The sequence below is a fragment of the Mercenaria mercenaria genome, chromosome 17 (genome assembly GCF_021730395.1).
Source record: "Mercenaria mercenaria strain notata chromosome 17, MADL_Memer_1, whole genome shotgun sequence".
NCBI classification, from domain to species: domain Eukaryota; kingdom Metazoa; phylum Mollusca; class Bivalvia; order Venerida; family Veneridae; genus Mercenaria; species Mercenaria mercenaria.
This window is the reverse complement of record NC_069377.1, coordinates 48,186,358-48,206,092: the sequence shown is the minus strand read 5'-3', so window position 1 is coordinate 48,206,092 and position 19,735 is coordinate 48,186,358. Positions and strand designations below refer to the sequence as shown.

At 34.1% G+C, this 19,735-nt stretch overlaps 1 protein-coding gene across 3 annotated transcripts in view; it reads right to left on the bottom strand.

Moving 5' to 3' along the window:
- LOC123536033 (rab11 family-interacting protein 1-like) overlaps positions 1-19,735 on the bottom strand; it is a 52,557-nt gene that overhangs the window by 30,745 nt on the left and 2,077 nt on the right. For all 3 annotated transcript variants that reach the window (XM_045318809.2, XM_045318810.2, XM_045318811.2), the window contains exons 2-3: positions 18,384-18,428; positions 15,743-15,863 (exon numbers count right to left, since the gene is read on the bottom strand). In XM_045318809.2, coding sequence (XP_045174744.2) covers positions 15,743-15,863; positions 18,384-18,428 — 166 coding nt within the window. The remainder of the gene's footprint in view (positions 1-15,742; positions 15,864-18,383; positions 18,429-19,735) is intronic.

Sequence of the window (19,735 nt, the reverse complement as noted above, 5' to 3'; positions counted from 1 at the left end):
AATATGTGATTCATACACAAAATATACGAAAATATCTGCTCACAGTTAGAAACCCAAAACTGCCATTCATCTTTTTTTTCTATTTAAGCAGAAATTAGGGCCTGCCTACCTGAGAAACATAAAAGTCAACAAACAGTGGCCTTAGTAGAAACTGTATTTAAAGACACATATCTGACATTTTTGGGCAAATTGCTGTTCAATTAATTTAAAGTCTGCTGTAAGAATAACTATGTAGTTATTATATCTTAAAACATTCTCACGGATTAACAACCATTTAAGAAGACTCTATCTGACAAGGAACATATCTTGTTGAGTCATTTCATTTGTAAAACAAACATTAGCCAAAAATATTGCTAGTTACTTGACAATGTTAACAAGTCAAACATGTTAATACTGTCAAGATTATTTTTGTTGTTTACATAAATGCACAAACAGTAGTCCTTTTTTAACAGAAACAGGCCAACAGATTAACATAAAAAAGAGGGCCATGATGGCCCTATATCGTTCACCTGACTCATACAGGTACATACAGGACTTTAGGCTACACAATGCTAAATGCCAAATATCTAAGCTTTAGGCCTCAAGGATTTAGACAAGAACATTATTATTAACCTTTAGCCTGATGGTGGCGAGCGATTCTGCCTTTGCGACCCGTGCAGACCAAGATCAGCCTGCACTGTCTACACTGTTCGCTATTCAGTTAGTAAATTTTCAGTGAACACCCCTTCGAATAATACATGTATATGGTAATGCCTAAATTGAATGATGGACCATTCTATTTTAGAAATTTAGCAGGCTAAAGGTTAACTTAAATCTTAAAGGTTTGGTTGATATGAGGACTTATTGACCTACGTAAAGTATCTGATCACGGGCATTACCCGAGTTTGACAATGCTTTTGAAACTTTTTCCTCATACCTATCAATCTTTAAAGGCAACAACTGTTTTTTAATCCCCCGCCATGAGTGGTGTGGGGTTACAGGAATGGTCTCTGTCCATCCTTCCGTCTGTCCAGAACATTTTGTGTATGCTCTGTATCTCATAAACCCCTTGGAGGATTTTCATGAAACTTGGGTCAAATGATCACCTCATCAAGATGATGTGCAGTACACATGAGTCAGCCATGGGGGCTGAGGATCAAGGTCACAATGCAAAGTCAAAGGTTTTAGCCTTCCATTTTGTGTCCCCTCTGTATCTCCTAAACCCCTTAAGGATTTTCTTGAAATTTTGGTTAAATGATCACCTCATCAAGACAATTTGCAGAACTCATGTTTCACCTGTGTTGACTCAAGGTCAAGGTCACGACTCAAGGTCAAAGGTTTGAGCTCTGTATCTCCTAAACCCCGTGAAGGATTTTCATGAAACTTGGGTCAAATGATCACCTCATCAAGACAATGTGCAGAACTCATTAGTCTGCAATGTTGGCTCAAGGTCAAGGTCACAACTCATGGTCAAAAGTTTGAGCCTTCCATTTTGTGTCTGCTCTGTATCTCCTGAACTCCTTGAAGTATTTTCAAATTCATTGATTTCCTCATACATGGACTATAAAACAGTCAATGCTTCCACCCAATACCACCAACCCTTTCACTATCCATAACAGCGGCGAGGGATATAGCTGTCTTTCAGACTGCCTTGTTTTTATTCAGTTCAACAAACTTGGAAGGACTTGGTAAAAAATATATTTGCAGACACAGTGCCACTTATCATGTAACAGTGTTTTGACCAATAGAAATGACAATAAAAATGAATTTAATAACCGTATTAAAAATATTTCATTGCCTCTGAAACCCTACAATAGCAACATCCTAAATATTTGATGTATTAATGCCCATAGGGGGCACTTGGGTTATTTCTTCATGTAGTTCAATATGATTAAGCTGAACAATGAAAATGACTTTTAAATTATCTGATGATTTTTAGTACAGGCTTCTAAGTCATTCTAACGTTTTTTAACCTGAAGTTACCAGTAACACTTTTTATATCATTTGCCTAAAAATCACATTATTCATCAGATTTTTTAAGTAAAAACCTATCTTAAAGGCAGATCAAAAATAGCGATTTAATATTATCAGGTTAGCACTTTGATCAACACACTTTAGATTTCAGTTATCTTAAAGACTTTTATGCAAATCTTTTATTTATCTTATGCAAATGAAAGCTGATTTGACCCTCATAAGAAATTTCTCACTTTCAACTGGCTCCCAGCTATTAAAGGTTACATCTTACTTATGTATTGGCACTTAAATCTATGCATAATTACTGTATCTAGACTGTGTCTAAAAAATAGTCTTCTAATCAGTGGGAAAAGAAGAGAACAAAAATTATGAAACAGAGATTTAAAAGGCAGTTTTACAGCATCATCTGAAAACTGACAAATGGAAATGCTTCCTTAAGAAACCCGAGACTCAGTTTTCAAACTCATTTTACAATCTTTTGAGTCTCAGATTCATATCAATCATCTAGGCTGATTACAGAACCTGACTAAGCCATAAATAATAACTGATACACATTTTAGATTAAGCTTGTAAATCACTCTACTTGTTAGGCAGTCACTAAGACTTCTATCTGCTGAACCTTCCGAAACCTGGAAAATAATTGGGGTGAAATTTTTCAACATGACACTTTATTTTATGCTCTTCTGTGAAATTATACTGAAATTTATCAGTGAAATAAAATTGATATTTTCACTGTTTCAATATCATTTTTATTTTTCACTGGTACAGAACTACAGTTGAATGCGAAATGATATGAATTAATAATGATAAGAATTTCCTTGCGAAATATTCTTCAGTAAAAGTAAAGATGTATAAAAATAATAAAAGGATCATTAATATTTAGATTCTACATTTTATCATAATGAAATGTAAAAGAAATCAGGAAACGTAATAGAACTATTTATAGTTTTTTCTACAAAGACATCCTGACGTCACAACATTATGACGTTATGATGCGATGCACGTGACGTTGCGCGGACAAACTGAATATAATTTGGTTAAAAACATTAAAAATGCATAAAATAAATAGAAAATTTGTTTGTTTCAGTGTAAGATCGAAATATATTTCACCCGTGAACACCATAATTTACATTTTCACTCATGGCTGCGCCACTCATGAAAATATTGCATTACAGTGTTCACTTGGTGAAATATATTTCGATCTTACACTAAAACAAACAAATATCCTCTATGTAAAATGATAAAGTGTTAGATACTGGTAAAAAACTAAGAAGAATGTTGATTTTCTGCACAATTTCAAAAAGAATACAACGGTTTACTTTCTTCTGCACAATATGTTTGGTAATTTATCAAAACATCTTGCAAAAATTATGTCAACTGGTAACTTTAACAGCAACCACATTTTATCAACTTTTGAGAGAGAGAAAAAGATCGCCTTAAAAGAGTAAACAAGTCGCTTTAAAGGGAACAAAAAGATCTCTGCCATTATAGTTTGATTTTGATGTTTCAGGGTTGAATTTATAGACTTGTCTACCGATTAGGGAAATCAGTATGATTTACTTTGCCTTATTTCGGTCAGAACCACTATCATACTGAAAAACATTACCTTAACAACAGACTGTTCCATTATTAAAAGTACAAATTTTAAAACATTGCTGACCTCAAACCAAACTATAAATCCCGCACGATAACTCATACGATAACATGTTTGATAATTATGATTTTTCTTCATTAAAACGTTTCAATACAGAAAATATTTTTGTATAACATTACAGAATGCACTTAACTTCTATCATTGACAACGATTTTGAGTTCAACGAAGCATCAGAACCATAACAATCAAACGATAATATAAATATAAACATGCTGTCGTTCAGATTATCGTGCGGGAGTAGTAATTATATTATGAAGTACAAAAATGTGTACATTTCACAATATAAACTATCACAGTGACCTAATGTTTTACCTAATGATTCCCTGTCATGTAATTAATGTTAATAATATGTTTGAATTGTTAGTCATCACATATCTACCTTTTAAAGGTGCATATTCTACTTAACCCCTGTCTGAGTAATGACTTTACACCTACAATTACTGTACCAAGTTGAGGTTAAGGTAAATATTTTATCTTCCGGCCAATAATGAATATGTTAGATCTAATTGAGATAAACTTAATCGCTACTTCATCTAAAAATCAAAACTATATATAAATTGTAAAATATTCATATTGAACAAGCAAAAATGTACAAAATCTAGAAGAGTCACATCACTTTATGAATATGAGAAAGATCTTTCTCTTCTTAATTTTTGTAAATGACAACCAGAATCATGAGAATGACTGTTCAGTGTATTCTTTTTATCTTATTCTGTAGACTGTACTTCCATTGACTATTATCATTGACTGTACTTGCATAGACTGTACATGCATAGACCATAACTGCATAGACTTTTCTTCCATAGACTGTACTTGCATACACTGGAGAGGCACAGACTGTTCTTCCATAGACTGTATTTGCATAAAATGTGCTTGTGTAGACTGCGCATGCATAGACTGTCCATGTTTAGACTGTACATGCGTATGCTGTCCTTGTGTTGAGCGTACTTTTGTAGACTGTACTTACACAGACTGTCAAGATTGTGAAGAATGTACATGCGTACCCTTGAGTAGCTTAGTTGGTCTCTTAATGCAATGTTGACTGTATATGTACAGTTGCACATACTGTGTTTGCATAGACTTACATGCCTACACTGTACTTGCATAGACTGTACTTGCATAGACTTACATGCCTACACTATACTTGCATAGTCTTACATGTCTACACTGTACTTGCATAGACTAACATGCCTACACTGTACTTGCATAGACTTACATACCTACACCGTACCTGCATAGTCTTACATGCCTACACTGTACTTGCATAGACTTACATGCGTACACCATACGTGCATAGACTTACATGCGTACACCGTACTTGCATAGACTTACATGCCTACACCGTACGTGCATAGACTTACATGCCTACACTGTACTTGCATAGACTTACATGCCTACACTGTACTTGCATGCCTACACCGTACTTGCACAGACTTACATGCCTACACCGTACATGCATAGACTTACATGCCAACACCGTTCTTGCATAGTCTTACATGTCTACACCGTACTTGCATAGACTTATATGCCTACACTGTACTTGCATAGACTTACATGCCTACACTGTACTTGCACAGACTTACATGCCTACACCGTTCTTGAATAGACATACATGCCTACAACGTACTTACATAGACTTACATGCCTACACCGTACTTGCATAGACTTACATGCCTAAACTGTACCTGCATAGACTTACATGCCTACACTGTACTTGCATAGACTTACATGCCTACACCGTACTTGCATAGACTTACATGCCTACACCGTACTTGCATAGACTTACATGCCTACACCGTACTTGCATAGACTTACATGCCTACACTGTACTTGCATACACTTACATGCCTACACTGTACTTGCATAGACTTACATGCCTACACCATACGTGCATTGCTTCATACTTAACTACTACAGTGTATCAGTCTTGCTTTCAAATAAACTTGATTTAACTCTCATTCTCGATGGGTTTGTATCAAAAATATCAAAAAGACTGTTAATTAATTACATCAGAAATATTCTGATACACAATAACCTAGGGACTAGTCTACACATTTACAGTCCAATAATTTTCGGGCTGTATGTCTTCTCACATGAATAAAATGTGTATGTTTCATTTATCTAAAATCATTCTAACTTCATTGTACGTAACTTCACATGCAGTATAATATTCCTATAATCAATGTTTCATGACTCCAAGTGAAATACGGTAATTGACAAAAACTTTTAGGCACTTTCTGCTGTTTTTTTTTTTTTCAAAAGTCAAGGGTCATAACTCTGGTCTAGCTGAGTGGAATCCCAAACAAAACCCTAGATGCATGACATTCTGAATAAGTGGTGTTCAATGTTTTGTGGCTCTAGGTCAAATATTTTTTGCGATAGCAGCAACACAAACATTTTAGGGTCCCTTAAAGAGTATTTTTTATTGTTAAGGGCCATTACTCTGGTCTTACCAAGTGAAGTCCTAAACAAAACCCATGATGCACAAATTAATATCCTTAAAACCTATCCTATGGACAGATGGACGGACATTTTGGACAGTCATATGGTCAAGGGTAAATTAAGTGCCCCTCTCCAAAACATTTTGGGGGACACAAAAAGAATTATCAAGCCAATGAAGCCATACTGAGATAGGCTTGATTTATTTATAAACTACTTTCATTTCATTAAATGAGGTTTGATTTAAATCTTAATGATACATTAATGTAAAAACTCAAACTTTAAGCAAATTATACACACACCATTAAAGTATGCCCAAGGTAAATGTAAAAAAAAGTATGATGTTGCTGTAATAATATTGCTTTTAGTCCTGATTATCTTACTTTAATCAGAACATCCTATGCCTGTTAAATCTACATGTGTGTCCACAGGATACTGGTATCCCAACTTTTCTGTCACTGTACATGGCTTCATGGCTCTAGCTGAAATATCTTTTATAAAGATATATGCAACACAAACTTTAAAGCATTCATAAATATGAATTTTTCACTAAGTCAAGGACCATAACTCTGGTCTTGCAGTAGGAAATCCCAAACAGAACACCAGAGGCATAAATGCATATGCTATATAACAATAAACTAATAATTTATGACTAGGTCAAATACATGGGACATAAAATTCTCTTAATGCATATTTTTGACTAAGTCAAGAGCCATAACATTGGTCTTGCAGAGTGAAATCAAAAACAAATATCAGGTGTGCAAATTCACAATCTGAATAATATTCCTACATGGTTTTCATGATGCTATATATGTCAACATTTTTTAAGATATATGCAACAAAAACTTTTAAGCATTTTATGTGTATTTTTCACTAAGTCAAGGATCATAACTCTGGTCTGGTTGAGTGAAATCCCAGTCAGAACACCAGGTGTACAACTTCACATGCTATATAACAATCCTTAACAGTTTTATGACTTTTATTCAAACAGTTCCGAAGTACATGCAATACAACCTTGTATGACCTTTATGCAATTTTTTGACTAAATCAAGTGCCTTATTCCTAAACAAAAACTCAGGTGCACAATTTTACATGCTGATTAAAATTCCTATTATGTTGCATGAACCTAGATCAAATATGTGTTAAGATTCGTGCGACACAAACTTTTATGACATTTTTTGCATATTTTGGACTAAGTCAAGGGCCATAACTCTTGTCTGGTTGAATGAAATCTCCAACAAAACCAGGTGCACAACTTCATATGCTTAATAATATTTCTATAATGTTTCATAATTCTAAGTCAAATATTTTTTGAGATACAAGCAAAACAAACATCTAGGTCCTTTCAATGCACACTAGGTGTACACCCTTACATGCTAGATGACAATCCTGTGATTTCTGAGATATGCATGTCAGACACAAAGTTGGACTGACAAACATAAGGACATGGGCAAACCTAAGTGCCCCTAAGGGGTTGTGTGTGGGTTATGTGTGAAGTGGGGAGGGGGGATATGGGCACAATAATTCAGTACATATACTTCAAATATATAATATTGGGGTCCCTGGGGCCCTCCAGTCACTAAGACAAGTGCAAAATGCATATTGTGAGGTTTGATAATTTTAGGGACAGTATAATTAAATAAGATGATGCAGTGAAATTAAGTATTTTACCAACATTATTAGATTATTTAAGTATCTATTCCCAGTGAATATGATCTTTGGGTTCCCTGATCCTGAACCAAAAGATGTCTGCCCCTTATTGACGAGGCCAATCCTTATGTGAAAGAGCATTATAGTTCAGAAGTGTAGTGAAGTTGTGAACTAATGTCATAAAACCAGAGTTGTGAACCATGCCATAAATCTGAAACCGTGAACCATGTCATAAAACCTACATTGTGAACCATGCCATAAATCCAAAACTTTGAACCAAGTCATAAATTCAGAATTGTGAATCATGTCATAACTTAAACTGATTTGTGAACCATGTCATAAAACCAGAAATTCAGAATCAGAAACCATGCCATAAAACCTGAACTGTGAATGATGCCATTAATCCAGAATTGTGAACAATGTCATAAAGCCAAAGCTGTGAACCGTGTCATAAAACCTTAATTATGAACCATGTCATAAATCCAGAACTGTGATCCATGTTAATAAAACTGAAATGGTGAATTATGCCATAAATCCAAAACTATGATCCATGTCATAAAACTGGAATTGTGAATTATGCCATAAATCCAGAACTATGATCCATGTCATAAAACTGGAATTGTGAACCAGGTCATAAATCCAGAACTGTGATCCATGTCATAAAACTGGGCATATAATTATGTCATTAAACTAGAAAAAATGATTCCATGGCTATCACTTTGTCAGGATCTGTATCTCTCAACATTTCACAAATCACTCCAGGTTGCAAGGGGGTGAGCAACCTGCTAAAGTTATCCAGGGTTTCAGTCAATCAAACATCATAAAAAATATATGGAAAATGGACAAGGACCTTATGATTTCCTCATGGGAGCCTTGGTGCTTGTGCTATTGATGCTCAAATGTTTCTAACTGAAAAGCAAATGATACTGATACTACATGTACTTCTTTCCTCAACTTAAAACTGATATGAAGATTTTTGCAGTATAATTTTCAACCTTCATCTTAAATTGGCCATCTTGTTAGGTCAATGACCAGGATTTTTACAAATAAATACCTTTGTTTTCTATTTACATACAGATGAAAGAAAACAGTTTGACCCTGATATGACACTTCTATTTTGATATTTATAATAAATGTCCTTCTGGCTCCAGGTCGCTGCAAGTAATGGTACAATGAAATTATTGTATGTTGGTTATTTTTGCATATATAAATACACAAACACACAGACAAAAAAAGAAAATAATTTTTCTCATCACAAAACGATGAAAGATATAAAAAACAAACAAATTGATCTATAAAGACTTTCATATTTGTAAAAGTATCATTTTTTTCATCAAATTAACTCTCATTTGGTGTATAACTTGACATTCATTATTAGAAAAAAACATGACATCTCCAGTGGACAATTTATTGTCCCTGGTATCTATTTTATTGTCATGGTAATTAAGCCGGTCACCAGACATAAGTGTTGTTGTACAGTTGCCAATGCTCAACTGCATGATTAAAAGGCCATGTCATCAACTGACAGTTTCACAATAATATCCCATCTTCTCATTATCACCAAACATACAAAAAGATCATACAGATTTCTTTAAAAAATGGGTCAATCACTTTAATATTCAATTTAAAAGTTTTTTTTTTAGGTGGGGGTGGAGGTGTGAATGGGGTGTGTTTGAGATTTTTGCTAAATAATATTGTTAGTTGACTGGTTTTGTCAATGCAGAAACAAAAAATAAATTTCTAGTCACTGAATTCTGAAAAAAAACCCAGGCTTTCAGCTTTAAAGACACGCAACAAAGGTATTTCTGCCTTTGTTCTAAAAGATTGTGCCTTTTGATATTTAACCCTTACCATGCTAAATTTCTATAATGGACTGGTCCATCTTCCAATTTGGGCAGTACCATTTATCATTTGAAGGGGTGTTTACTAAAAATTTACTGACTGAATAGCGAACAGTGCAGACCATGATCAGACTGCACGGACGTGCAGGCTGATCTTGGTCTGCACTGGTCGCAAAGGCAGAATCACTTGCTGCCAGCAAGCTAAGGGTTAATGGGCATAAGACATTTTGTCCTGCATTGACTGCAAATTGAAACAGCAGCTTACCAAATTTCGAGGGTTCAACGCAATAAGGGCGTATCTACATATGATTATTATATGTAGATACGCCCTTTAATATTGCGTTGAACCCTCGCAATCCACTGTCTCCAACTATTTTTGGAGGTGAGCTGAAGAAAGAGCCAATCATACTTTCTTCCAACCTAGCATTAGGTAATGCAAAATGCAAATAAGGAGGTTGAGTTGACTTTATACCTTCTGTAACAATTTGAACCTTATCTAACTATAAGCAGGCAATATACCGTAATAATTCTATTTATAGCCCGGGCGTTTATTAGAAACACTGTCGGCTCAAAAGTTAGGGATGGGCGAAAAATAGAGACAAATCACCAGCAAACATTCAAAATCTTGTTGTAATATTTATTTTCGAATGTACCGGTGACTATAAGAAAGTAATGATGTGATAGTCGTACAAAAATCTATAACGGCCATACTATATCGGTACTATAACCAGCCAAGCTAAACTCAGAAGATACATGATTAAATCTAATTTATTCTGTCGAGAATATAGTATTAAGTATTTTTGTTCGTGATTCTGTCATTTTCGAGTTATTTTAAAAAACACCCTATTGTTTTAGATCAAAGCGCCTTGAATCCAGTATTGATTAAATTTCCCTTGCGGGACCCCTGTCTCGAAATGTCAGACTAGTGACGTGACGTAATTACGAAAAGCACGAGCCTTTGCATTAGCACGTTTACCTGGGTCAATACACATTACATATATATATGATATGGTGGCATGTGTGTTAGTTTTAGTTAAAGCAGCCATAAATGGTTATCATGTTCATAAAATTAATCATCTTTTCGGAACTATACTGACATGCATATTAGAACCTGAAAACGAACACAGTGTTAGTGCTATTGTTCGTGCAAGGAGCGGGCATTGAAATACTGTGTTCATATAAAATATATGGAATTAAAGACAAGAAAAGTGATGTACGCTCTTACATCAGAAGGGAAATAAGAAAACTCGCTGTTTAACTGATAAAAGGTAGGATTATTTTCTAAGATTCGTAGGATGGGCGCTTATTAGATAACATCATATTTTTGATTTTTTTCTTAAAAAAGGCTGGGTTTTTTTTTACAAAAAGTCGGGACTGGGCGTTTATTAGAGCATGGGCTATAAATAGAATTATTACGGTAGTTCGACTCCAAACTGATTCTTTAGTACATGAGCGCTTTTTCAGCTGCGAACAGAGGATGAGTTGAAACAAAATTTTAGATTTGGCTACATATTCATCCCAGTTTGCACAATATAAAGATTTTACAGAAATAGTACCGATTTGTGAGAATTTCACTTTCAATAAAATATGCGGTTTGCTGACAGTTTTCACTGACTGAGTGCATTTTTGACATAAGAGGTTGAACCGACACTGTGGATGGGACGCTAAGAAATGCTGACTATGCAAATTGGCAAAAGCACCGTATGACAAATTGGCTCCTTCAAACACTTACAATAACATCACTGTAATGGTAATCAAAAACTTTATAGCAGTAAAAAAATAACTGCCTCTTTTTTATAACCTTAGAATTTTGTTTTCAAAAAAGTCTATTGGGAGTACAGAATGTGATTTTGTTTCATGACCTATTTCATCCAGTATCAAATGTTCTTGGAAATTAATTTCTCCAGCCGTACAACAACAAAAATTCAAGTTATAAATTATGCATGATTTCATGTCTCTAAAGGCTTATTCATGATTGAAGATAGATCTGTGATCCATTAACTGTAATGAGATACTTTCAAATGATGTGTGGGCATTCTACGGTGGCATAGAGGGGACATAGCAAATATTTTATTTATCATGTGTGCACGTGTTAGCATCACATGTGCATGTGTTAATTACCACATTCGCGTGTGACGTGTTAATTACCACTTTCACATGTGATAGCTATCACGTGCACATGTGATAGTTATTTCGTTCAAACGTGAAAGCTATCATGTGCCAACGTGGTATTTAACACGTCATGGCTTTTACGTGCACACATGTTAATTACCATGTTCGCACGTGGTGCTAACACGTGCACACATGATAAATAAAATATTTCCCATGTCCCCACTATGCCACCGTAGCATTCTGTAGTGCAATAAAACTTCTATGTTTCGTGAATAAAATTATTTTTTGTGATTTCATATCAGACTGGTGTGTTTACATTTAAATTTTACAATCATAAGAATATATCATTCCTAATTATACTTTCAATATGGCCATAATTTATTTTTTTTATTTTCTATACTTTCAGATGATACTGGGCCTTCTGCAGTGCAATAAAACTTCAATGTTCGTGAATGAAATTCGGATCAGACTTAAATTTTTCATCATAAGAATATATCATTCTTATATTGCTTTCAGTAATACCATTTATTTTGACAGGTATCCCTAATTTTGAAATTCTTAAAATTTAATTTGTAATCAATGGCACTTCTGGACGGAATCCGGACAAAATCCCCTGCGGACAAAACCCCCTTTGCTCATTTTTGCATAGGCGGACAAAACCCCCTTTATGTTTTTTACAAGGAAGACAAAATCCCCTTTGCTGAATTTTACAAGGACAAAACCCCCTTCACATATTTTACAAGGAGGACAAAATCCCCTTTGCTTTTTTTATTATAAGGAAACAAAAGGGCAAACAATATTATAGATTATTAAGATTTTTCATTTTATTTATTGAAAGAGATGTCTTGAAGATAATTATAATTAATGTTTATAATATGGATAATTGATGTACTTATCCTATTATATACAATTGTTACAGTTTGTTTCATAATGACTTTGAAATTAATCAGACTATACATATACAATTATACTAGTTTGTTGAAATAAATAAGTGTAAAATATCTCATAATTAATTGACCTGTTAATTGTATGTTTTTATCACTGGACTGTTCATTAAAGTAAATTCTTAAATAACTCTCAGATACTTTGATTAGTTATATATTATTATATGATATATAATTTGCTCTTTTCATTCTAGGATGAAGGGGGTTTTGTCCTCCCTATAAATAATGCGAAGGGGGTTTTGTCCTCCTTGGAAAAAAGTGCGAAAGGGGTTTTTGTCCGCAGGGGATTTTGTCACTCCTTCTGGACATATCTTCACCAACCAATTAAAATCACCATTGAAAAGAGTAATGTAAAATATTATACCTTTGATGGATACCAATGTTTTTTTTTTACTTTCTGCCTTCAAATTCAACGTCAATAAGTGAGGCGTGACTTATCCTCTATCCTCGGTGTTTACCGCAGTATTGTTATGAGCTAAACGTGCAGACACGCCTCGATGCATAAAGTTGATCTATACAGCCATAATTTATTTTAAATAATTCTTAATTTCTACATTAGGTTTTCTGCAATATAATTATTATCTTGTTCTAAATAAATGCAGTTTATTTTGTATGCATCATACTTTATATTAAAAAAAAAGTCACGATATTGTATATATCTTTGTGAATATGGGACATTATCTCACCAAGAAGCAAAGAAGTGAATATTCTTTTTATTTTATGCTATACAATGTATTGTAACTAACGAAAAACAAGTGAAAGAACAAAAGCCATGTCGGTTACATCAAACAAAGTTACAAAGAAAGTTTATATATGGACAATATTTCACTACAAGGCACCCCCCTGAGGCTGTTCATGACACCAGGCCTATTTCATCATGATGTAATCATGATAAACATGACTGTATGTTGTTATAGCAGGAAATGATATAAATATACACACAGGTTGTAACCTTTCATGTCTAAAACATTGTAAACTTTTAATTACTTACTGAAGTGTTATACAAGCCTTTTAACCATAAAAATACATAACCATTATACATCATGGCCTACTTCTGTTGTATCAGCAGCTTGATCAGGGCAGTCACTAACTATCTCTTACCATGCTAAATTTCTATAATGAACTTGTCCATCTTTCAATTTGGACAGTACCAGTAACTGTTAAAAGGGATGCTTTCCAAAAGATATTGACTGAATGGCAAACAGTGCAGATCATGATCAGACTGCACAGATGTGCAGGCTGATCATGATCTACACTGGTCGCAAAGGCAGAATCAATCATACCCAGCATGTTAAGGGTTAAATTAAATAAGCTCCTGGTTTAAGCCCAACCATCCATGCTTCACAATGCACAAGAATCACTGATTAATGTTTACCAATTCTGGCCTATGACAAGTACAAAACTGAGACACATACACCTTTTATTTGCTTTTTTTTTGTACCTTCTCCAGGTATGTTATTTAATCTGAAGCCTTCCCATATGACCCATATAAACTAGAAAAATAAATACTCTTTTAATTGCATCAATATCAAATTTTAAGAGCCAGATCTAATTTCTCTTTCTTGCATGAGAAGAGATTAAATGGGCATCTGGTTTATATGGGCACTACTCCAAAATCTTTCATATGTTTAGTATTAATGTGTATTTGTTAATAATACAAAATAAATAAAGGGTTTAGTAGAAACACTTTCTGTGTTCTGAACATTTTGATAAAATTTGCAATCTATTGCCTTAAAGTCACATAGTAAAATACTGAGTTTTTGGTACTTGTTTATATCATACTTATAAAATATAGACTTTTACTAAATGCCTCTTTTACATCCACAAAAATATTTTCAGTGAAATTTTGGAAAAAAAAAAATCAGTATTCCCAGCAAAATATTTACATGTAACATAAGGATTCTAAAAGGAAAATTTCTAGATCTATTATTTCAAGATTTTCTACATGGTCGGTTTCGCCAATACAAATTGTACAATGTAAAGAAAACATTTTTAAATAATTTACTTTGTGGGTTGGAGTCTAATGAAATATTTGATAGGGATTTGCTCATAAATATAAAAGCAGCATGAGTTACAATGTAACTTCCAACCATTAACTTGATCAACTTAAATTGCCTATCTGCCGCCACATTTTTATACAATCTCACCAGGCATAATTATGTATGTTTTGACAACACAGAAAATGATGTCAAGATGATCTTCAGCTTGTCCCAAAAGTAAAGCAGATGAAAGTACATAGACTAAAATTGAAAACAGATGTTGTATTTGCATTGATCTATAGTCAGGGTTGACGCCCAGGGGTCACCCCGTCTAACTGTATGCTAATGCCAGTAATAGGGAGTCAATTTTCAGCACTTTCCTACGATTTGAAAATACCTGAGAAAATACATGACATGTCAGCTTTTCATCTATGAAAAAAATATTTGTACTTGGAAAAAGCACAAATCCCACAGGGGTCCATAACAGAGCAAGGGTATATGGAGATTTTTGCAACTTCGTCAAATCTTTCAAAAGGTCCTTTTAGATTATGTCTAAAAGTGTCAGTATATGCCTCAGATGTCAGATATTTTCATATTTGAGAGCTGCAGACCTGGACATATCAGAAATATTTTCAAAATGAATTGTGTGTAATGAATGTTGGTTCTACTAGAGCGTGACAGCCGCCATCAAACTCTAATACGTTTTATTTTGTTACAGGTGTGGAAAGGATATATCAGCCTAAGACAGACAAGTGGACAAACAAAACAAGTTTAATTTCAGTAAGATAAAATAATCTGTTCTGTTTGGTTTAAGGTCACAACAACACAATTTAGGTCATATGGTGGCTTTCCATCTTTGATGGTGAAGAAAGACCCCAGGGGCCCCTCCGAGCATTATTTCTTAACAGGCAGGCACCTGGGTACCATTTCAAGTCTGACATTTAGTTCTTTTTGCCATTTTTGTACAGTTTTGAGACTGGCAGTTACAAATATTGGCTTTTCCTCTGAATCATTTTGGGTTTCTTTGGCACACTGACCTCATCAGCTCTATCAGCAGTAGCCATTGCCTATTTTAGAAAGTTTGTGAATTTTCCATTAACATTTTTGCGAAAGTTAAGAAATACTATTATAATAATTTATAATACAATAAATAGGAACAGTCCAACTTACAGATCACACTCCTCGAACCACTCCACACTGTTGTTGACCTTGCCCCCATATTTCACAGTGGAGGTCTGGAACTTTTCCTTTCCAAGAGCTATAGTGACAAATACATCTGTAATCTTTGCAACTGAAATAAGGAGAACATTTTAAACAAAGGTACCCTTAAAATGGGTAATAGATCTACTGGGAAACAAAATTTTCAAATTCAGCTTATTTTAAACAAGAATAGTAATGGTTTTTGAACTGTGCTTTCACATTATCATCTCTACATATTAAGTCATATATTATACGTTTTATACAGAGAGCCGATTCCAATTCCTATTTATGACCAGATAAGTGGATTTTTTTGAGCCCTGAAAGTTGAGTCAATCATCTCAATTATGGCTTATTCAAGGGCCATAACTACAGACTGAGAGACTAAGACTATCCAGCATGACACTGAAAGTGTTCAAGATCATAAACTTTCTGACTTAGTCTGGTAAACACTGGACAGGAACTGCCCCAGTTCTTAACAGGACACTTGCAGCTTCTGCAATTTTAAGTATTTCAAGGATCAGTGTCAGCTTAAACCAGACTGGTTATCTCACTTTCTCACTTGTTTCAGATATTATGATCTTAAATATTGTGACCTAGTCTGGTGAACACTGAATAAGAACTACTTAAGCTAGAAAAAGGACACTGTGATTTTTTTTTTAACAATTCAAGGGCCACACCTCTAGAGCCACTCAGTGGAAGAATCCAAGACTGAGCTAATATGCCAAATTGTGACCAAATTTGGGTGAACCTTGGCTAAGAATTGCTCAATGTTAGAGAGCAGACACTGTCAATTTTCAAAATTTACCTCAACTCCAGAGGGACTTAGAGGATCATGTTGATTATTGAACTTTGCCAAGATGTTATATTATGCCCATATTAAAACATTGTGACCAAGTTTGGATAAAAAATGCTCAAGTAAGACACTGTACAACTTTAGTGAACGCCATCCACAGTTGATCACATAATACAGCCTGTTTCATGAGATACATAAAAATCTATTTATTAAACTTAAAATAAGCTAGCAAATACTTAGCTGGAATAACCCAGCTAAATGGTAAGACCAATTCCGAGGACACATCAGATTATCTGCAAATCTTTGTGGACCGTTGGGGTGGAAACTTATTTATAGTCACCTCCTGTAACAGTAACCCATATTGGCCATTCCTCCATAAAACATTTTTATGCAGTAAATTTCAGTGGGATGATAATGAAAGATACAGGCACTCCAATTCCAGAAGTTTCCGTGGATCATTAGTGTGTAAAGCTCTCATAATATACACAGGACTCTATTAAATCCAAATGTCAGTAATATTTAGCTGGAGTAGCAGTGCCACATACCCTTTTCAAATGTACATAGGCAGTATTCACTGGACCACTGCATCTGGTCTACAGAGGGACTGGGAATCTGCTCTTGACCTAATGGTTATGTTTGCAGAAACTAAATTAGTTGAATATAAATGAGTATTATTGCATAATTTTATTCACCGATGATTTAATCTAAAATTCATATTATGAATTTCTTTAATAGAAAAGTTTCATTAACGATCAAATAAAAAAAACATCAGTGTGACAGTGTTCATCCAAAGGGAAAGTTTATCCACTGAAGTCATTTATCAACTAGTGAGGAATTCCAAGCATCCATAACTGCCATTCATTATCCATGTATCACTGATCAATAACTGACCTGCATGTGTTTATTTTCACTTGTTTACATGAACTTACAGTTCATGCTATTTAATTTAAGCTCAGTTGTGAAGAAATGTATAATCACTAATGATTCACGTTCTTGTAAAAACAAGGCTAGTGTCATTATTAGTGTATGCATTGGGTTTCCAACCCAGTACTTCTTAGGCTCGAGTTGCAAGCAGATGGCCAGTGGAAGAATTTAACATCCACTAGACCATAACTCCCTTTTTACTGCCTAAATAGCAGGAGCTCCAGCTTTGGTATTACACAAATTGTACTGTAATGACATTAACATTTTTAAGAGCTCTATTTCAAAATATCATTTAAACATAATGGTTTCATTGAACTAAAAGTTGCAAATAAATTATATGCATGTCATAAACTCTCTATAAGGCCTATTACTACATATCATTATCATAATCAAAGTCAAAAATTAAATAATGTTAATTTTCTCGAAAGCAGAATATCAAATGCTACATTTTGAATCCAAATTTTCTCAGTTTTCCGGACACTGGACTTTTTTCCGTGAAACTACAGCTACTATACCATTACATTTACAGAATATAAACCTACTGGAAGTTGGTAACAGTTTTAAGAGACCAATTATTGACAGGTACCTGGCATTTCAAAGCAACAATATAAATTTCCATTGCTTTTAAAATAGACAGCTTTATAAGAAATGAACTACAATAGTTCTTAATATGTCTTGAATTATACATACAGTAACATGATAAGAACAACTATTTCATATATGTTGCTTCTAAATCTGAAGTCCTTTTTTTTTCTCAAAATATGTCAAAATAAACTAATAAACATCAAGGCGGAGCTACAGGCAGTAATTTTCTTGCCAATTATCCTGCCAAGGGTGACACCAGACTCCGACAAAAGTTTATTGATCACTACTATAAATTCAAGGCATACTTACTATTCTTTCCTTTTATCTTCCCAACAAGATTTCTAGCTCTAAGAACTGAAAGAACGAAAGAAAGGAAAGAAATATTAACTTTATAAAAAGTCTTCACAACAAAACTAGATTTGACAGGGCCTTATCTCATAATTATATGGGTATTTTTTATAAACATTTTACATTAAACCAATTTAATTGGCTGTATGTTTCTTCTGCGATGCTTTATTTTCATGTTAAACAGCTGGTTTTCTTGTTATAACTAACTGATAGCTTCAAGAGTAAGACAGACACATATCCTTACAGATCATTAGTCAGAATGACAGAGAGAACACTTGTCTTGCCCGAGGATCAGAATTACAACAACTTCATTGCCTTCTTTGTGTTCTCCCTATTATGCTTAAAATCTGTAAGAATGCCTTATTTACATGTATAAGAATTACATGTCACTGAACAGTAGCTGACTATTGTGAAATCATGTAATACTATTCATACATTTTCATGAGTCTTTCCAATTTCCACAAAATTAAATTCCACTGAACAAGTACTAGTTTCACTCATTTTACATGTTCAAAGATGAAGTTTATGAATTTATATCCCACCAGAATAGAATGTTTGGGCTCAAACCAAAATATTAACTGATTTCACTGTACATTGGGTTTCCAGGTTAGAAAAAGTTTGAAAGGAGAGCATTAGCTTTTAAAAGTTTTATACAGAAGAAGTCGCACTGCCATTGAACCATTTGCTACTAACTGTTAAAGTGGCTCAGAAATTTTTCATGTTGCCCTTAATAAAACAAGAGCTATCAGAGGACAGCAACGCTTCACTATTCAACAGCCTTGTCAACTGAATGAATACAAAAGTCGAAAAAGGGGCATAATTTTGTAAAAATGGAAAAAAGGGTTATGGTACCTACACAGTGCATGTCAGTGAACAAGAGTGTAAAGTTTCAATCCATTCCCATTAGTGGATACTGAGATACCAGCTTACATACAAAAACTTAACCAAAAACTGCTTAGTCAGAAAAAGGGGCATAATTTTGAAAAAATGCAAATTAGAGTTATGGGACCTGCACAGTGCATGTCAAATCATCAGGACAGTGAACAAGTGTGTGAAGTTTCAATCCATTCCCATTAATAGGTACTGAGATACCAGCTTACATACAAAACCTTAACCAAGAATTTCTAAGTAGAAAAAGGGGCATAATTTTGTAAAAAAGCAAAATAGAGTTATGGAACCTGTGCAATTAGGTCAGTTTATCACAGTGAATAAGTGTGTGAAGTTTCAATCCATTCCCACAAGTGGTTACTGAGATACCAGCTTACATACAAAACCTTAACCAAGAATTTCTAAGTCGAAAAAGGGGCATAATT